Source organism: Leiobunum rupestre, chromosome 11 (genome assembly GCF_980474605.1).
Source record: "Leiobunum rupestre chromosome 11, qqLeiRupe1.1.hap1, whole genome shotgun sequence".
In the NCBI taxonomy this organism is placed as follows: domain Eukaryota; kingdom Metazoa; phylum Arthropoda; class Arachnida; order Opiliones; family Sclerosomatidae; genus Leiobunum; species Leiobunum rupestre.
In genome coordinates this window covers 30,053,048-30,073,326 of record NC_143394.1, presented here as the reverse complement: position 1 = coordinate 30,073,326, position 20,279 = coordinate 30,053,048, and the positions used below count along the sequence as shown (strand labels likewise).

Here is a 20,279-nt window from a genome sequence, read left to right as displayed (position 1 = left end):
TTACCAGTTATTCTGAATATGAATCAATCGTCATAATGACATAAAAGTCTGTTTTTATGGTTTTTGGGTGGGCGTATACTAGTTGACAATTACAACGGAAAAGATTCTGGCATTATTTTGGCTAATTAGCCTTTCCAGTTTATATGGATGGCCGGGTTACAATGCGTAGGAGGGTGGTGGAAAGCCCGGCATGCCACGCGATCGAGCCAACAGCTCCCTACACTAACTATTCCAGGCCTTAACTGACTGAATCTCGCGGACACAACGTGGGTAAAAGACGAAATCGATTTGTTTGCGATCACACTTTCATGGAGAACTTAAAATAGTTAGGGTAATTTTAAATAAAATGAAGTCTTTCATAAGTGAACAAAGTCGTTGAATGAATTTGTATCCAAACCCCAAAAGTGTGGCCCTACGGCGCTGTGAAAACACGGTCTCAAACGGAAAATCGTCACCCTAGATACAACTCAGCGTTTAAAAAAACTCGGCGGAGCGTGCAAAACGAGCCTATATTGATGGAGAAGAGACGCTTTAATGTTTTAAACAAGCTGAAATTCTTTATCTGACAGAAGTGGAATGAGAGTTTGAAGAGAGAGAGAGAACCGTTTCCTACAACCATCCTAGGACCAGGAAAAGCAGACGGTACCCCTCGCCAGCACTCCTTTTCAACTAGCAGATGAGGGCGCGTCCCTCACTTCTCAATTCATCCGGAGCATCCCCGCACCCAGTCAGCGTCTCCTAGCTGATCTTCCAGTTCCACTCGGCCCCCCTAATGACAATGGGACACGGGGAGTGAGGGGGCACGCGACATAATAGTTTTTGGGCAAAATAAGGTCGAAATATGTCGCGGAAAATGAAATTATTTCCGCTTCCTTCCGCACATGGCCAAGTACGCGTGGCGCTCGGAATGCGACCATATTCCTTCGTCTGGAAACGAAACAATGTAAAGCGCGCCATCTACTAGAGAATTGTGGAAACGAAGACGCGCATTATTTAGCGACATCCTAAACTCGGGGAAAGAATGGATATTTTTTCACCTATTTTTGCACGTGCCAGTTTTTGCCTCGCGAGAAACACGCTGTAAGCAGAGCCGCGGAGGGATACAGTGGTATTCTATTTATTTGCGGATTTCGGGGATTCCTTGCTCCTAATTACATTCCGCGCTCAACTGACGCGTTTCTGCAATCCCCTGCAATGTATAGACCCAGAATTATTATGTCTTAAAAGACTCTTACGGGACTTGAATATAAATTACTTCTTAAAAACATTTTTCGAATTCCCCTACAAGCGTGCTACTAAACTCGTAATATATAGATCAGTAACACGCTTCCAAATAGAGGATTTCGCCATGTTTGATAGAGTAAATAATTGAAGATAAAGTCTTGGACTGCGGCTTAAATAAGCTCGAGAACACGTGACTCAAATAGCCAATAGAATTGCCGCTTTAAAAACTGTGCTCTTCTAATGGCTTCGAGGTAAATATTTAATTTCTTATTATCAAAAAAGGCCTTATTTGTTTTAATTAAACTTTTGGCATTAGAAAGAAATGTGTAAAAATTGTAAACGCTTAAAAGTAGTGTTACCTTATGAAATCCTCAAACAGAAACTAACTACTTGTTACCGCAATGGGGTACAAGTTTCAAATAGCTCTGTTTAATTTTAGCTGTATTGAATAATTTTTAAAATTATACTTAGCATATTGGGATTTATGTACGCAAATAAATTAAAAGTTAAGGGAACTCAATCAGGGTTGCCACAGATTCTTCACAATCGAATTCCCTGATCTTTCCAGGTTTTCCCTGACCATCTCCGGAAATTTTTCCCGACTTATTTTGTGCCCAAGATTTTGTATTTTTTAACCTATATTTCAGTAAAAGATTTTTTATCATCAACCGAAATTAAATTCCCTGACATTTTCCCGATTTTTCGACTAATTTTTAAAATTCCCCGACTTTTCCCTGATTTTTATATCCATTTTCGGATTCCCTGACTTTTTCAGGAATTCCAGGTACCCATGGCAACCCTGATATAGTTTCAACGGGAATGGGCGATAATGGTAACATTTGTGTTTCAAGTGCAGCTGACTAATTTAGAATAACAAGAATAATCGGGCGTGAAACGCCTTAAGTCACCGAGCACCTTGTTTCCATCTCCGACTAAAACATTAATCTAAATTTTTCAATATTTTTTTATTTTTCAACCTATATTTTAATAAGTTTTTGTTTATTTTCGGACGAAATTTTATTCCCTAACATTTTCCCGATTTTTCGACTAATTTTTAAAATTCCCCGACTTTTCCCTGATTTTTATATCAATTTTAAAATTCCCCGACTTTTCCTGGAATTCCATGTTTTCCATGTACCGTGGCAACCCTGTCAATTACCCTTCGCCTTCGTTTGTTAAATAAACGTTATGACGCTTCTGAAACAGAATTGGGTGACGTGTAAGCTGGGAGCAACAAACACAAGGAGAACGCAACCCGTCAAAAGTCGTGGATTTTCATTGGTTAGACACTTTCGCGTCTGCTGCCGTCGGAAGGGGAAAATTAGGAAATTATCTTCCCCCTTTCCGTAAAACGTCCGGCGTAAAGGCTCGTCCAATAAAATTTGTACGCAGCACTGCGTTAGCGTGTTTAAGGGGGAAGAATACAGTAAAAGCCTCTTTTTCGTTCAAGCTGAACGTTTCTGTTTTAACAATTACATAATTGAATTATATTTTTCTTATTAGGCTAAACCTTCCTATAGTGCTCAAAATAATTTTGATAATTCTAATATTAATAGTTAACGAGATATAAGGTCCTAAACTAAAGGGTAGTTTGGGCGCTTGCCCAACTTGTTTAGCTCCGGGGTCCGAATTAAAACGTTATAACTTAATTTCTTTAAAATTTAAAATTGTCAAAATTATTTTAGTCACTATACAAGAGGCTGTTCTACACTTAAATATTAATTTTAAAAGTTAAAATACAAAATTAAAAGAGTTCAGCTTGAAATAGCGCGAAAGTAGACAATGGCCACTTAAAGGCTAGCTGCGGTCTCCTCGCGTTAGTTGCTCCTCCTTGATACCCGCGGATCGTTTAAATAGATTTTTTATTGTGCAAATGGAAGGAAATAAATAGGCTTAACGACAGGGATCTGACCATCATGCATGTCGTATTTAGTCTAAAGGTCGGCGAGTTGGAAAGAAGAGTGAATAGCCATTACCTGAATGATCTGTTTATTCCTTCTGATATCTTCGGGGATCGAGTCGCGCTCTACTTTTGGCCTCGCGGTCACCTGCAACGACACACCGGCACAGACCCATTAATCGGATGCACTCATCATCATACAATTTCATTAAAAATACACTCAATAGATAAATCATCATCCGGAGGCCAAAAACATGACCTTCAGACTAAATACAACATTCTATAGAATAAAATATTCCGGGTAACCACAGAAAAGCTTAGAACGTAGGAAAAATGGCCTATTTGTAGTAAATTTATAGAATATTATAATTTCTTTTTGGAAGTGAAATATGACCTTTTTAAATAAAAATAAAAATAATAATAATCTGGTGTTGTAAGTCGGAAACTTTTCCGTATTTTTCCGAAAAAAATAAAAACGTTTACATTCCATGATTAGTCTAATTATATGTGGTTTACAAATTTAAATAAAGCGGCATTTTCGCCTCATATTTTCGAATCTAAAAGTAAAACTAAACCTCTAGACTAGTTTAAACTGAATAACAATGTAACACTATTAATGTGTTGTAGTATGTTTATGTTTACTGATATTAGACATTTTATATCGATAAAAACATTAAAAACCCTTAAAAAGTAATTTGTTTCAATTTTTTATTTTTCCGATTTTCGCAACATTTTCTGGAACTCGGGGGAAAACCCCTTTAACCCGTGGGGACTCAACGCAGAAGGAGTAAAATACTATTGAACCTAAAATTCGTGGTTTTAAATGGAATTTCGTTTAATTGGAATATAACCTGCAAAGCAATCTTTATGGAAGACCCCTTCAATTTTTCAAATTACCCTGTACAGTGGCGCCAAACATTTCCAAAGCCAAAGGCAAGAGCGGCAAAAGCTGAAAACTTTAGTGTTACACACCAAATAACTGAGGTTATATTCGCTTTAATAATTATATTTGCAAGCGATTTTAAGTAGGGTGGAACAAATTTGGCTTAAATTCGTATTATCTTAAGTTAATGTTTTTTTAACCAGGTAGTTTTCGATTACCAATTAAAACACCTAATTCAAACGGGTTAAGTACAAAAAAGGTTCCCCAAAAATAATAAAATAGTGTAATTATAGAAGTTAAATGGAGACATGGAAAGTATTGGAAATATTATAAAATAGAGAATATTTCTTATTTCTTGAGATTTCACTCAAATTTCCTATATAGATTTCCAGAAATAATAATTTACTGCTAGACCATTTTCGGCATCTTGCAAGGCCTAACATTACAATAAAAGCTAATTAAATTAGGTATGCACCGATATATCGGTCTATTTTTCTAATATCGGCTTAAAGGCCGACTATATATTTATTCGGTTTACTCTGTTTCTCACTGGTAGTTGGCTGCTTGCATAGCACATGTGTCTTGCAGCGAGCCAGCTTCCAGTGAAAGACAGAGTAAACCGAAAAACTATGTAGTCGGCCTTTAAACGAAACCGAGATTGGCCGATACCGGTATAAGAAAAATATTTTCAAGAAAAACTTAAAAATTATAAAATTATCGATTAAATATTCGATTTGTGATAGAAAATGCTCTTGCAAACTTTTTTAATGAAAAATTAGAATAAAATGTTATGACAGTGCACTGAACCGAACAGTCTTTTACAATGATTTTATCAAATACACTACTGTTATGATAGATAACTGTTAATATCGGCCACGAATAACCGATATATCGGCTGTACCCATATCTGTGCATCTATAAATTTAATTAATATCATTAGGTTTAAAAACAGGGCCCCCACTCAAATCTTCAATTTTTTATAGGAAAAATACGATTATATTTCTAAAAATATAGGAGTTTATAGGGCCATTTTTTCAAATAATAGAATTTTATAGGACTAAATAAGCTATTTCATTTACTAACTTTATGCATTTAAAAACAAAATCTATATTTAGTGAAATAAATCTTTAGATTTTCACTAGAAAAATAGGAACTATTGAACCATTTCATCACAAAAATATACTAGTAGCTAAATATGTTAACAATAACAAAAGTATAAACTATATAGTGACTTGGTATAGGAATTTATCCTATAGCTAAATCTAGCAATTTAACAGAGTGGCGGGATTTGAAATGGGCAAAATATCAAAATTATAGGACTTTTTAGGGGTTTTGCTAAAAATATAGGATGTTATAGGACATTTTTGAAAATATAGAATTTTATAGGGGGCCCTGTTAAAAATGTTCATTGATAACGTCATAGTTTATTGATGACGGCATCACACCTAGCTAAATAGTTTGTACGCTTCAAACCATCCCCAAAGAAAACCAACCGCAATGTGCGCTAGACAGGCAGAGACAAACCCACGAAAAGGATAATTAATAATAGCCGGGACGTTTGTTTTTAAAAGTGGAAACCATATTTTCCGAAGTGGCCAGCCAAAAACAAAGAGCAAGTTAGTGGCAAGCTGTATCATCTTTACTCGGCTAATACAGCACGTTCCGAGGTTTGTTTTGTTTAGTCTAGGCCGATACAGATGCCGTTTCCGTAAAGAGCTAGTATTATATGACGGTCGCTATAGTGGCCTCCGCAATTAGCCGCTATAGGGTAGCGATATCGCCCGCGTTTGAGCCCGGAATCGGGTGATCTCGAGACGTACTATACGCGAAAGAGGAAGAATTAGCGTTAAAAAAAAACGTTCCAAATAAAAAAAAGATAGTGGAATTCTTTACTTTGTTAAACAGTTTCTACGTTAGGCGCGCGGGTCGATGGGAAACCAGATAGAGAGTGACACGAGCGGGAACAGTGTTGAAATGAAGAACGCTGTTGGGTTGCCTCACTTGTTACCTGTGACGTTTCCCGCGCCTCAGCCACCCTTAGGTTCACCCAAACACTCTACAATGACCTGACGTTTTGAAACGCAGATACGACTTGCTAAAATAAAAACACAGCTACATTTAGAGTTTAAAAGAGGATAATTTTTGCTATTTCTGATAAGTGTACGTAATAACAGAAGTAAATGAACCAAAGTTACCGAAATAGCGCTCATAAACGGAGGGCGTTTTAATCAGGGTTCGGAAATTTAAATCATTGATTTTTCCAAAAAAAATCATTGATTTAAATCAATTTTTTAAGATATTTCAACTATTTTAAACCTTATCTTTGCTTTCGTAGGCCCTTGTAATAAATATTTATCAGAGCGTCAGGCACCTTGGTTACAGGGTGCCCTAATAATAAAATTTAATCACGATTTAATAATTTTTCATATTTATATAACCAAAGCTACAGATTTAAATTTAATCAGATTTAGCTATACGTTGATGTTCTAATAATGAAGGGAATGATCTGGCTAGCTGATGATGATTATTATTATTATTATTATTATTATTATTATTATTATTATTATTATTATTATTATTATTATTATTATTATTAGTTTATTTTTTTCATCGAATTTTAGATTACCCAGACTTAATTATTTCCATTTGAAAATGGTCTGAAAAAATTCCGGGGTTCGTACAAAAATTTCAAAATTAATTTCCAACTTTTCCCTGAAAAATTTTCGAAATTTCCCCGGATCATTTTTGTAGAATAAATGAATGGTTTGAGGTAAAATCTTGCTAAATATTTAATACAAATTTTTAATACATCTTTATCACCGACGACTAATTACCAATAAGTAAACAACTACAACCATTATGACACTCACTTCGTAAGACAAGACCAATAATTAATTCAAAACCAAATTCCTTAATTATACGGGGTAAAACTAATTCTGTAATTATACGCATAAAGCGTTCTAAATTTCGCTAATAACCCTTTGAAACTTTGGAATTATGACTGTCAGTCTATAAAGTAATTATCAAGCAAGCACTCCTTTCGCCATTTTCTCTGGAAATTACAATAAACAAGAATATTAATGAAAGTCGTAACGAGTCCTCTCACGTATTCCGTTCCGAAATAATTTGCCGGGCGTCAGCGGCGAACCCAAATTTAATACGGCGATTAGCATCGGCCCCAACTTCCGATTAATAAATTTGACGGCGCGTCAGTGGTCCAGCCAAGTTCTGGCGGTAGGTAGGGGGGTGTCTCTACCATCCCAGCGGGTAAAAAGGGTTACCTCCTGATCTCTCCGCATCCGAGCTTCGGATATAATTCGGTGATATTTATGCACTCATTGTCTCAACGAGTAAATTCCGGCAAAGAGCTTCCTCGTTTCAAAGGCCGATTAAATTCGAGGAAAAACTCGTCGCCGGATTAAGATATACGCCCACTTCTGCCCGTTTCATCTCTAATTAGGAAATTATTATCCTTGGTCGTCTTGCTGCGGGAAATGATCGCGACTCGCTCGTAACTCAAATACGCTTGATTTTACATATTCGCGGGGTATTAAACGGCTTCTAGTCAAGGATATGTTTTGCCGATTACGAACTTAACCAGCCATATCCAGCTCCAACTACCCGGGCATTTGAAAACGTCTACTTGGAAACCTACTGTAGCCGAGCGTTGTCTTAGTACATATTTAAAACATCGTACTATTTTCGTCGCGTCGAAACGTACTATTTTCGTCGCGTCGAAACGTACTATTTTCGTCGCGTCGAAACGTACTATTTTCGTCGCGTCGAAACGTACTATTTTCGTCGGGTCGAAACGTACTATTTTCGTCGCGTCGAAACGTACTATTTTCGTCGCGTCGAAACGTACTATTTTCGTCGCGTCGAAACGTACTATTTTCGTCGCGTCGAAACGTACTATTTTCGTCGCGTCGAAACGTACTATTTTCGTCGCCCATTTTTCCACACGCGTGGGACAAGTTTGGGTTACGTAGCGAGTCGTGTGGATACGATTTAAATATTTCAGCGGAACAATTGTGTGGGATACGCATCGAGGGAAAAATTCGGTTCAAAGTAAACCGTTAAGTATCATTTAAAAGCATCTTTTTCTTCCCCATCGCGAGATGCTGAAGTTTCCCAAAGCGAGAAGGCTTAGCGATTTGCATAGGCATCCCACATACGCCACATTCTCCGTCTGCCAAACGATACCCGCTAAAAGAATGAACGAAATGAAACGGCAGCCACCCTTAATCGACAATGACGTCGTGGAAACACGCGAAAAGGACGCCCCCCAGCGGTAACCTTCGATGACATTATCGGCTACCAATATTCGAACGGATAATTAAAATCGGCGCGCCTGAGCGTGGGCGCCGAGGTAATTAATGTTTGGTAAATAAGTAAAGGAAGCGACGTCGCTCCCTCTAGCGGCTGCCGAGAGAACTAGAAAAGGCAATCTAGTAATTGATTATATCTCGCGTGGCCGTGAAAATAAAAGGTGGAATCGAAATCAAAATGCGTGGAAATTAAAACGCCCGGCAGAGGGCACGCGTGAGGCGCTGCTTTGGGCGGCGGAAGCCAGCGACTGTTTCGTCTTCCATTACCGTCCTCGCCGGTGTTAAATATTAACTATTGTTAACACCGCGTTTCCGGTTCACGCGAAGATACACCGAATTGCCGGCGAGTTTCTTGATCTGTTTATTTAGAGCCGTTTCCGGGGTGAAGCGTTTGATATCGGTCTTGAGATTTATTTATTTGGCATGGGTAAATATCTTTTGAAATGCGTATATTTCATTAGTTTATTCACGTGAAAAATTCTTGTCATTTAATCGATGTTACACAGAATTTAAATTATTTGCCCTTCAAAGAGCAACTGAGGATTCCGTGGATATATTTACTAAAGGGACTTAATAATGGATCAATGAATTTGACATTATTGCCACCAGGATTAACAAAAGCTAGGGGTGAATCAGCTAGGCTATAATACCCTTGGCACCACCTTAGGCCTAAGTCATCAAGCGACTTTTATAGCCATTAATTCAGGTGGCCGGGTTACGATGCGTAGGAGGGTGCTGGCCAGCCCAGCATACCACGCGAGCCAACAGCTCCCTACACTCACTATTACCGTTAGCCTCAACAAGCTTTATGGTAGGGGAAACCGACGAGCTCGAGGGAAAACCCCTTTAACCAGTGGGGAGAGAACTATGATTGGCGCTAGTTATGTTAAAAAACAGCGTTACTATGGAAACCTTGGGAATTGTTTTACCTTCGGTTAGGGAATGCATGGAAAAGCTAATTATGAGTTAGGGGATGGTGGGGAATGGATTTACCCTGTGGCCGCAGTACGTTGAAACGTGAATGGGAATTTCAAATGGTATTGGAATGGTTGGAAGACATATTTAAATGAAAATGGAATGGGAAATTATATACAGGGTTGCCACATTTTTTTCACAATCAAATTCCCTGACTTCTCCAGGTTTTCCCTGACCAACTCCGGAGATTTTTCCCGACTTATTTTGTGCCCAATATTTAGTATTTTTAAACTTATATTTCAGTCAATGTTTTTTTCATCTTCAAACGAAATTAAATTACCCGTCTTTTCCCTGACTTTTATAGCCATTTTCGAATTCCCTGACTTTTCAGGAATTCCAGGTACCGTGGCAACCCTGATATAGTTTCAACGGGAATGGGCGATAATGGTAACATTTGTGCTTCAAGTGCAGCTGACTAATTTAAAGTAACAAGAATAAACGGGCGTGAAACGCCTAAGTCACCGACCACCTTGTTTTCCATCTCCACCTAATACATTAATCTAATTTTTTTAATAATTTTAATAAACCCTTATTAAATATCATTTAAATAAGCAAATGCCCTAAATACGGATGAATTTAGAAACTTATATCTTTGTAGGTGTAGAAATTAATGAACACCGCGTGAGTTACACCCGGTAAAGGGGCTAGAACGAAGATGATATTTGAAATTAAAATATTTGAACAAATTATACCATATTCACTCTTTCGGTATTAATAAGAGAATGTGTTAACCCTTTCGGTGATGTCGAAAACATGACGACGAAAATGGAAGGGGGCAGTGAAGAGGGGCTGGCATTAATTTATTCGCGGTTCCCGGCTCGTTAGCGCAGCGGAGGGGGTTTTAATTCTTGAAACAAGATGCCGATATATAAGGCGCGTTCACACCTACCCTCTGAAACCTAGGAGCGACAAACGCAGCACCCCACACAAGGAGAACGCAACCCGTCAAAAGTCGTGGATTTTCTCGCGTACAATTTTCATTGGTTAGACCAAGGACAGTAGATACTGTCCTTGGTTAGACGTTTTAGCGCCTGCTACCATCGGAAGGGGAAAATTCGGAAATTGTCTTCCCCCTTTCCGTAAAACGCTCAGCGTAAAGGCTCGTCCAATGAAATATGTACGCAACACTGCCTTAGCGTGTTTAAAGGCTAGATGCGTCTACGAATATGAAATCCTCCTAGGCTGCGTTATCCTGGTGTTTGGTGCAGCTCCTAGCTGTCAAAATGCGAGCGCTCCCGCAACGTTTGGATGCCGTCGTGTGAACAGTGACCGTTGCGCGTACCAGCGTTTCGGATCACTTCGGCTGACGTCATCGAGTCGGTTTTTTGTGAACCATGTTATTTATTAATAAAATTTTCTTGTAAAATATTCATAAAAATTATCTTCCAGCTTTTAGCACATTGAAATACAAAAAATTAATTCGTTTTTAATTAATTTTAATTTTACGTAGTTTTTTACTCGTAGATCTATTTGATCCGAGATTCGCGTCTTTTTGTTTGCTCGAAGACCTATCGGTACGAGTTATTTGTAAGTTTTTTTAATTTCTTCAAATTTGTTTAGGGTTTAGCTATTTTATCCCTTTTAATTATGGACTAATCTACTTATTCGCGTATTTTAATTACGTGGCTATACTACGAGTGCCCAATTTTCTTCAAAACTCGCCGGAAATCTAACGTGTGAACACACAGATTTCCAAACGCTACGAACCGCAGCGAGATCGAAAAGAGGCAAAACTTTTCCGAGACTACGTGTGAACGTGGCTTTAGTCAGCAGTAGAGTCTGCGCGGAGGCCAAAGAGGGTCGCAGGGGGGGCAACAGGCAAGTTCGCGGCGGATTATGATAGCAGAGAGAAACGAAGAAATGTTCGTTTCGACATAGACACCCCAGGAATTTGTCGGGAGGCATTTAACGACGGATCTTACGGCATTTTTAATGTCGCTGTCTCTCATGACGATCCATACGCGGCTTTTAATGCCGCTGATAATATCGCAAACCCTAGACTCTCTTACAGGTGGTCGAGATCGCGTTTGACAGTGGTAGGTGGTAAGTAATTAGATTGAGGACGACTACCTTAGATGTATAGATGTACTCTAAGCTAGTAATTGAGAATTTTGGTTTCACCGATAACCAGAAAACGATACTTAAGTTAACAATTTTGATACATATATTAATCAATATAACGACCCTATTTTACCGATATTATAACGACCCTATTTTACCGATATTATAACGACCCTATTTTACCGATATTATAACGACCCTATTTTACCGATATTATAACGACCCTATTTTACCGATATTAGAACGACCCTATTTAACCGATATTATAACGACCCTATTTAACCGATATTAGAACGACCCTATTTAACCGATATTAGAACGACCCTATTTAACCGATATTAGAACGACCCTATTTAACCGATATTAGAACGACCCTATTTAACCGATATTAGAACGACCCTATTTAACCGATATTAGAACGACCCTATTTAACCGATATTAGAACGACCCTATTTAACCGATATTATAACGACCCTATTTAACCGATATTATAACGACCCTATTTAACCGATATTATAACGACCCTATTTAACCGATATTATAACGACCCTATTTAACCGATATTTTAACGACCCTATTTAACCGATATTAGAACGACCCTATTTAACCGATATTAGAACGACCCTATTTAACCGATATTAGAACGACCCTATTTAACCGATATTAGAACGACCCTATTTAACCGATATTAGAACGACCCTATTTAACCGATATTAGAACGACCCTATTTAACCGATATTAGAACGACCCTATTTAACCGATATTATAACGACCCTATTTAACCGATATTATAACGACCCTATTTAACCGATATTAGAACGACCCTATTTAACCGATATTTTAACGACCCTATTTAACCGATATTTTAACGACCCTATTTAACCGATATTTTACCGATGTTATAACGATACGAAGACTTTACCGATATTATAACGATAGACGATTTTACAGATATTATAAAGATATGAAGATTTTACCGATATTATAAATATACTATTTTATTGATACCATACTTTTAAATTAGTCTAGCAGATTATTATTATTATTATTATTAAATATAATAGATATTCATATTAATTTAAACGCTCATTTTGCTTAAAAATAATTATATGAAATTTAAACAGGTAATAGGCAAGAATCTTAATCGGACAATTTTGTGCCACAAAATCCGCTAGGTGGCATTGCTCTCTGGGGCGGGGCTAAGGATTTATTCCTAGGTATTAACAACGTGATAGAATAATTCGCGTTGCTTATACCCTCGGCATGGCCAAAATTACAATTGGTATTAATAATTTTTGATTCTTTGACAATTACGTGTTCGACCGAGAAGAGAGACTTCAAGGTAAATCTGGCAAATCTTTCTTCGCGCGGGTAAGAAAATGATGTTTATCAAAGAACCTGCGTTTTTCTTAATTCGTTGACGGATCCTCGTTTTAGCAGCTCTCTCTCTCTCTCTCTGTCGTTGTGAAATAAAATACTCGAATAATTGGCAAGGTTCCCCCGACGAGAAATATTGAAAACAAAGCCTCGATTTTGTGGATCTTAATTGGCCTTCTAATTAACGTTCAAATTGAAAAAAGGTAGAGCCTGATATAAAAATAGATCACTAATTATTGCAACCAGTAGGAACACGGTATTGCGAAGATGGTTGAAATATCAGACACGAGCATTGTGATAAATTAAAACAATTAAATTTCACCTTATTTATAATAAAGGACTAATTGTTTTGAAACCTTTAATGAACCCTCCGAGTACGTAATTTACGCCACTGTACAGCAGCGGCAGCGATCGGAAAATATTTGTAGGGGCACGTCCCATTATTTTCCCATCCAAAAATTCATACACTTAAAACTTAAGCAAGAAAATTTTTATTACTATATATATTTTTTTTAAAAGTGTTCTTTCTAATATCTCATCCGACAACATTGATAACAAAAGTTAATATCGGTGTACATAGCTAGATAATTAAGTCCTTCTTGGCCACATACTTAACGAAGGTATTTTAGGTAAAATAGGGTACACGACTGGTCTATTTTCTATTCAGACGAATCTATCGAAATCAATTTTATGGTTATATCATCTTAATGCTACTCGCATCTGCAATCTCAAAATAATTTCTGTAAAAAGAGTAAATTCGGACCCAAATAAAGGCAGTGAGATTATAAATTTTTCCCCGATTGCTATTTTTCCTCAATTTAATTTCTGTGTTTTTCCGATTTGGGTACATTTGTTCGAATTTCATTCGTCCGAACGGTGGTACAAATGTCCGAATGATCATTTGTCCGAATGTCGAAAAACTGGATCGTATGTCCGAAAACGTATTTCATTTGCCCGAAAAATTTATCACAACTTTTGTTGGTGATTTAGTCGTTCAATTTATGTTAACTTTACTGGCGAATTTCATTTGTTCGAATAATCGTTTGTCCGTTTTTTCGAACATTAGGAATTGGTTGTTTTTTTAAATATTGTTAATATAAGAAAATAGTAACATTAACGTGAACTTAACTTAAAATATCCACAACATTCAACGCAATTCCCACTTACTATAAAAATCCGGGCCAAAAAAAACTAATTTAGCTACAGAATTCGGACAAGTGATGCTACCGATTCGGCCAAATGAAACAAACAAGTTGTCCAATTCGAACAATTGAAACATTTGTTATTTCAGCGGTTCGGACGAATGAAATTCGAACAAATGTACCTACCCCGTTTTTCCCTGTGGGGGCTTCACGCGTTGTCCACTACGTGGCTATATATAAATTGAAAACGTTAATGATATTCCCGCCGTACATTCATTTTAAAATAAACGTGAAATTGCAAGTAGAATTTAGCCTAGAAACCACTGGCTACGATAACAATTATTACGAAGGACCACACGAAAAAGCACTAAAGAAAAAACCCTTCAAAGTGGAAAATTGATTGCAAGAAGAGAAACTATACCTTATTTCGGCCTTCACGCCCCCCTCGCGGCACCCCCTTTTAAAATATTAATTACGTAAGACAGCCCAAAAATATAAAAAGATTCATGATGGTGCATTAATCTGGGGAAAGCGAAAGCAATCATTGGCCCGGGCTCCCGCTCGCAACTGCCCCAAACGAAACTCTCGATCAAAAAGCGAACCCCCCTTCCTACTTCTACTCTTCACCCAATATGGTTTTATCCACACGGCTCAAAAAAAATATATATATATATATATATATATAGTTGGGTAACCGCTAGAGAGAAAAAAAAAGTGAGGTTAACCAAAAGGAGGGGTAGGTGAGGTGGCCCGGGCGCTATAAGGTTTGAAATTTTCGAGGTTTTCAGTTTCATCCCAAAATCACGAAGAAATAAAAGATTCTCGTTAAGAATCTCGTCTCGGTTTACGGTTAGTGTCGAGGTCGGTGATCGGGTATAGTTTGTAGAGAGTTCGATCTTTCTCGGGGCCCGTGCAGTCGATATAGGCGCCAATGGGGAGAGGGAGCTATAGGGGTCAGTCGGGGTCAAGCTTTGGCTAATACGTTTCGCAGTGGGTCGTCCGAATCCGAAACCGGGAGATTGAGGGGGGCTCCGTCTAAAGGCAGCGAGGTGCTCAATTCATCAAGTTCCCAAAAACAAACATCTCGAAAAGTAGGCGTTATTTTAAAGTCCTCCGCTCTGCCTTTCCCAGGGCCCGTCACAAGGGCCATTGAAATGAAATAATCAAGAATCAAAAGCGCGGGGGGGGGGGGGGGTAAAGTCCGTTTCGACTTTCATCGATGATATAACGATTAGAATCGAGAAAAAATGATCCTTCATCCCGCTACTTTGGCGGAGAGAAGGACCTTGCAGTTTCGTAACTCGTCTCGTAATCGGGAACGGGATTTTGAAATTATGACGGTTTGAAAGAACCAAAATGCTCGAATTTAAGCCGATCAATTTTACACACATACCCCGAACTGAAAACTACAGATTATAAGAATAATACTAATAATAGTTAAGATATTTAAAAAAGAGGAATGCTTGTATTAAGCGATATATTTTAATTAAATTTACAATAAAAACCGTACTCAAAAAAGAACTGAAAACTAAAGGTTATAAAAATAATACTAGTGTTGTATGTCGGAACATTTATCGCGGGAAATGACCGAGGCCTTTTTTCCGTATTTTTCCGAAAAAAAGTCTAATAAATTGTTTGCAAATTGAAATAAAGCGGCATTTTCGCCTCATTTTTTCGAATCTAAAAGTAAAACTAAACCTCTAGACTAGTTTAAACTGATTAACAATGTAACATTAGTAATGTTTTGTAGTATGTTTACTGTTATTAGTCATTTTATATCGATAAAAAGTTAACATTAAAAACCTTTTTCCGAAAAATTATCAACACTAGATTATACTAATAATAGTTACGATATTTTTAAAAAGAGGAATTCTTAAATTAAGCGATAAATTTTAGTTAAATTTACAATAAAAACAGTACTCAATAAAAACCGAAAAATTAAGTTCAACGCACCCTGGTAACAATAGAGTTCGACTCGGTTGGAAACTTTTAAATTTCCCAAAAATTCCGTGGCGTCGATAACATCTCCAATATTCGATTAACCAGAAGCCTTAGTTTACGAGTGCGCGAAAATACAATCCCCAATAAAAGGGGGGAGGGGAAGACCAGGGTGTCGACACGAGCCCCCCGAAAACGACATAAAAGAGGCGAGAGAACGTATCTCACCTGTTTGAACTGTTCCTCGAAAGAGTACTTATGCTGGTCCACGTTGGCCGACTGCGTGGCGGCGGACGGAGAGCCGGCGGTGGCCGCGGCGGAGACGGCGGCGGCGGCAGCGGCCATCGCGGCCGCCGACAGCCCGCCTCCGAGGATCGACGAGGGCGCCGCCGCCAAGGGCATGTTGTGGTGATTGTTCGCCGCCGCTTGAGCCGCGGCTGCGGCGGCGGCTGCCGCGTTCAGGGCGGCCGTCAAAGAGTTCGGCATGTTGTGATGGTGCGACGACAGGCCGTAGTGCCGGGCGACGGCCGAGGCGTTCAGGGGCGGCGAGATGGACGAGGGAGAGCCGCCAGAGGAGGATCCTCCGCTGGGCAGCCCCGTCGAGCGGTGCGCGTGGGCCAGCAGGGGCAAGGGCTGCCCGTGCGACGAGACGGCGTGTTGGGCGGCGGCGGCGGCCATGGCCTCTTGGTGTTGCATAAAGAGTTCGTTTTGGGCCGCGATGAAGTCGCGTTCCATCTGCTCGTGCTTCTGTATCTTGGCCTGCATCTTGAGGCGGCTCAGCAGGTCCCGTTCCTCCTGGCGGAGCTGCGACTCCGTCATGCCGATGCCCGTCGTGTCCAGCATTTGCGACGCCGAACTGCCTCCTAGGTTGTGGCCGTGGTTGAGGCCCTTCCCGGGCCCGTTGGAGCCCAGGTGCAAGGGCAGCGGGCAGTCGTCGTCGTCCATGTCCTCGACCGGGTCCTCGCCGGAGTCGTACTCGGATTCGTTGAGACCCAAGTCCTCTTCCTCTTCCGGATTAGACTGCCGCGACAAAAATTAAAACAAATATAATTTATTAAAATACGATATAATTGGACACGCAAAATCGACTTAACTATGTATTGAAAATTTCAATTGAAGTCCAACTACCATCTTAAAAATACAGTAAATACCCAAAATTTTAATTACCGCGATAAATGGAAACGTTAAAAATATTTTTCACCATTTAAGAATTAAAAACACTAAGATATATTAAATTCAAAGAAATCTAAGCACAATTTAAGAAATATTAAATTCATAGAAATCTAAGCACAATTTAAGAAATATTAAATTCATAGAAATCTAAGCACAATTTAAGAAATATTAAATTCATAGAAATCTAAGCACAATTTAAGAAATATTAAATTCAAAGAAATCTAAGCACAATTTAAGAAATATTAAATTCATAGAAATCTGAGCACAATTTAAGAAATATTAAATTCAAAGAAATCTAAGCACAATTTAAGAAATATTAAATTCAAAGAAATCTAAGCACAATTTAAGAAATATTAAATTCATAGAAATCTAAGCACAATTGAAGAAATATTAAATTCATAGAAATCTAAGCACAATTTAAGAAATATTAAATTCAAAGAAACCTAAGCACCCTCGAAGAAAAATTAAATGAATAAGCACAATTTAAGAAATATTAAATTAATATAAAATAAAATGATTTTTCAAAAACTTCGAATAAACCACCCATATCTCAATAACCTTCATACATTTAATTTTGTCATAAAAACCAAACATGAATTACCATTAAAGACCTTGGACTAGTGGTCACTTCGAAGGGCAAATATCAAATGCTTCTCGAGTAAAAAACTTAATGCGGCGTACGACCCCCCAAAAGACGTGTGACGTCCGTGGGACAGCGTATATAATATAGATATATTTAAAATATGGCTTCGGGATATCTTATAAGAATTCTCCTATTGGCAGTCGAAATCACGAGCGCCGCGTATTTATAAGGCCAAGAAAACAGCTTTAATAAGAGGATTAACCTCAAAGGGGTCACCGGCACTCTCAGCTACGAATCAAGAATCCGTACAAATTAATTTGCAGATATCGATTTCTCTCTCTCCCTCTCTTTGAGTTGGAACAGTATATTTAAAGAATATATTAAATCAATGACCTCCGACAAAAAAGTTTTTGTTTTAGGTTAGCGCCCGATAAATTCTAGACGTGCATACAACTGATATTTCAGTTTAAATTTTCAAGTGCGGTAAAAAACAAAACCCAAGCGTTTACAATATTTCTAAGAATGGGGAGGGAGTTTCGACTTGATAATTCTCGAATTGACAGACTAAATTTTAACAGATTTTTGTGAATAGGAGTGATTGGTACACCTCATTCGAACTGTGTCGCATTTTCTATCTTTTGTCATGTTAATAAACGCGTTATAACCAGTTTCTGTTTAGTATGTAACCGTCTTCAACATAGTCATTTATCCCTAACTATAAACAAATATATTCTGCCTAGAATAAAATATGTTAAATCCAAGAAAACTTTATTCATTTTAAATTCAAATTTTCCTTGACTTTAAGGCCAAAATTAGAGTTTTTAACTTTTACATTTATCAGAAGTAAATAAATTAAATCAACTTATATTTCAGTACCAAAATTATTTCAACATTAAAAAACATTTCCAGGAACGAAATAATAATAACAGATCACCTCAAAAAAGTGTCAAGACAAAACTGAATTCCCCAACTTTATACAAATTCTTAAAATTCCCCGACTTTTTAGGCCCATTATTAAATTCCCCGACTTTTTAGGCCATTTTAAAATTTTCCCCGACTTTTTAGGCCCATTTTAAAATTTTCCCCGACTTTTTAGGCCCATTTTAAAATTTTCCCCGACTTTTTAGGCCCATTTTAAAATTTTCCCAGACTTTTTAGGCCCATTTTAAAATTTTCCCCGACTTTTTAGGCCCATTTTAAAATTTTCCCTGACTTTTTAGGCCCATTTTAAAATTTTCCCTGACTTTTTAGGCCCATTTTAAAATTTTCCCTGACTTTCCCTGATTTCTCAGACGTGTGGCAACCCTGATAAAAGATCCTTACATCGCGAATATTTAAAGAAAAGGTTTAAAAATTCAATCTCGTATCAATGTTGTTTATTTTCAAAACTGAAACGGACGACGGGAATTTTGGCAAAATAATTGAGATGGACGGCGAACTCGTTTTTCGTGACTTTCGGATTTGGCCAAGGTATTCGTTTGACGGGCGCGCGCGCTCGAGTCCGGATAAGGGTCATTTACCAGCAAAGGGTCCCCCTACGCGAGCCGGAAACTTGGGACGGAGGCGGTCTGGACGATGGAACGTACCTATATTCCAAGGGGATTTCGACAGCTTAGGGACCCTATGGCGAAGCACCGTTAAAGGGGGGGTACTTCGAAAGCGGGTGGCGGCGAGAGAGGGGTGTAAACAGCTGCACGCGCTCTGGCACCATTTTATAAATAGGCCGGCGCAGACCGAAGAGAGTAGTGAGCTACCCGTGTTTACGATTCATCGAGATTAGCCAGAGAGTATTTTTCGCTCTTCAGACAGAAAGCATTGCTCACGAGGAGCACGTGCCACGTCCCAGCCACTCAATCACGCCATCTACCAGTCGAGACAATCGCCATTTTACGTCCCCCACACTGGCTTACAACGTTCGCCGAAGTATCGCGCGAATAAAACCGCTATGAACGACTTAAATATACTCCCCGCAATTTTATAAAGAGTTGATATCGAAATTATCGGAGTAATATTACAAAAAACGTAAATGACCCCCGCAAGGTAGGCTTATCGGTTTTACACATTTACAGGGCTCCCACCAAAATCTGAAAAAAAAAAAAAAAAAATAGGGAAATAGGGGATTTTTCTGGCTAGAAATAGGTTGAAATAGAAACCAAATATTTTAAAGTAGGAACCAAATAGGGACCATTTTAATAAACAAAAATAAGATCTTTATTCTTTTAAAAGCAGCAAATTTTTAAAACTGACTAAGTTAATTTTTTTTTAATGTTTTATCACAAAAATTACTTAGTTTTAATTTCTAAAAAACTTTTATCGATCAAAAAAATAACTTTAAATTTTTTTTTAATAATTCTATCCACATTAAATCGGGTTTTTTTCGCTTTTTTACGAAATATTTTAAGCTGATGGTACTTTTCACCAAATGTATTAGAAATAGGGTGATTTAGTGACCAAATCCCGATTTTATGGTGGTTTAGGGACCTCGAAAAAAAGTAGGGGCTTTTAGGCATTTTAGGGACCTGGTGGGAGCCCTGCATTTATGGTAGGGATGTATCGATACGGGTACAGCCGATGTATCGGCTATACGTGGCCGATAATAACAAAGTTATCTATCGCAACAGTTGTAGTGTATTAGATAAAATAATTTCTAAAGACGGTTCAGTGCACTTTCATACCATTTTATTCTAATTTCTCA

The 20,279-nt window shown here is 38.1% G+C and overlaps 1 protein-coding gene across 5 annotated transcripts in view; it reads right to left on the bottom strand.

The window, feature by feature from the left end:
- LOC149922218 (uncharacterized) overlaps positions 1–20,279 on the bottom strand; it is a 168,070-nt gene that overhangs the window by 107,545 nt on the left and 40,246 nt on the right. For 3 of the 5 annotated variants that reach the window (XM_090163183.1, XM_090163181.1, XM_090163182.1), the window contains exons 2-3: positions 16,057–16,848; positions 3,201–3,272 (exon numbers count right to left, since the gene is read on the bottom strand). In XM_090163183.1, coding sequence (XP_090019309.1) covers positions 3,201–3,272; positions 16,057–16,848 — 864 coding nt within the window. The remainder of the gene's footprint in view (positions 1–3,200; positions 3,273–16,056; positions 16,849–20,279) is intronic. The other 2 variants (XM_090163184.1, XM_090163185.1) reach the window with 1 other exon arrangement.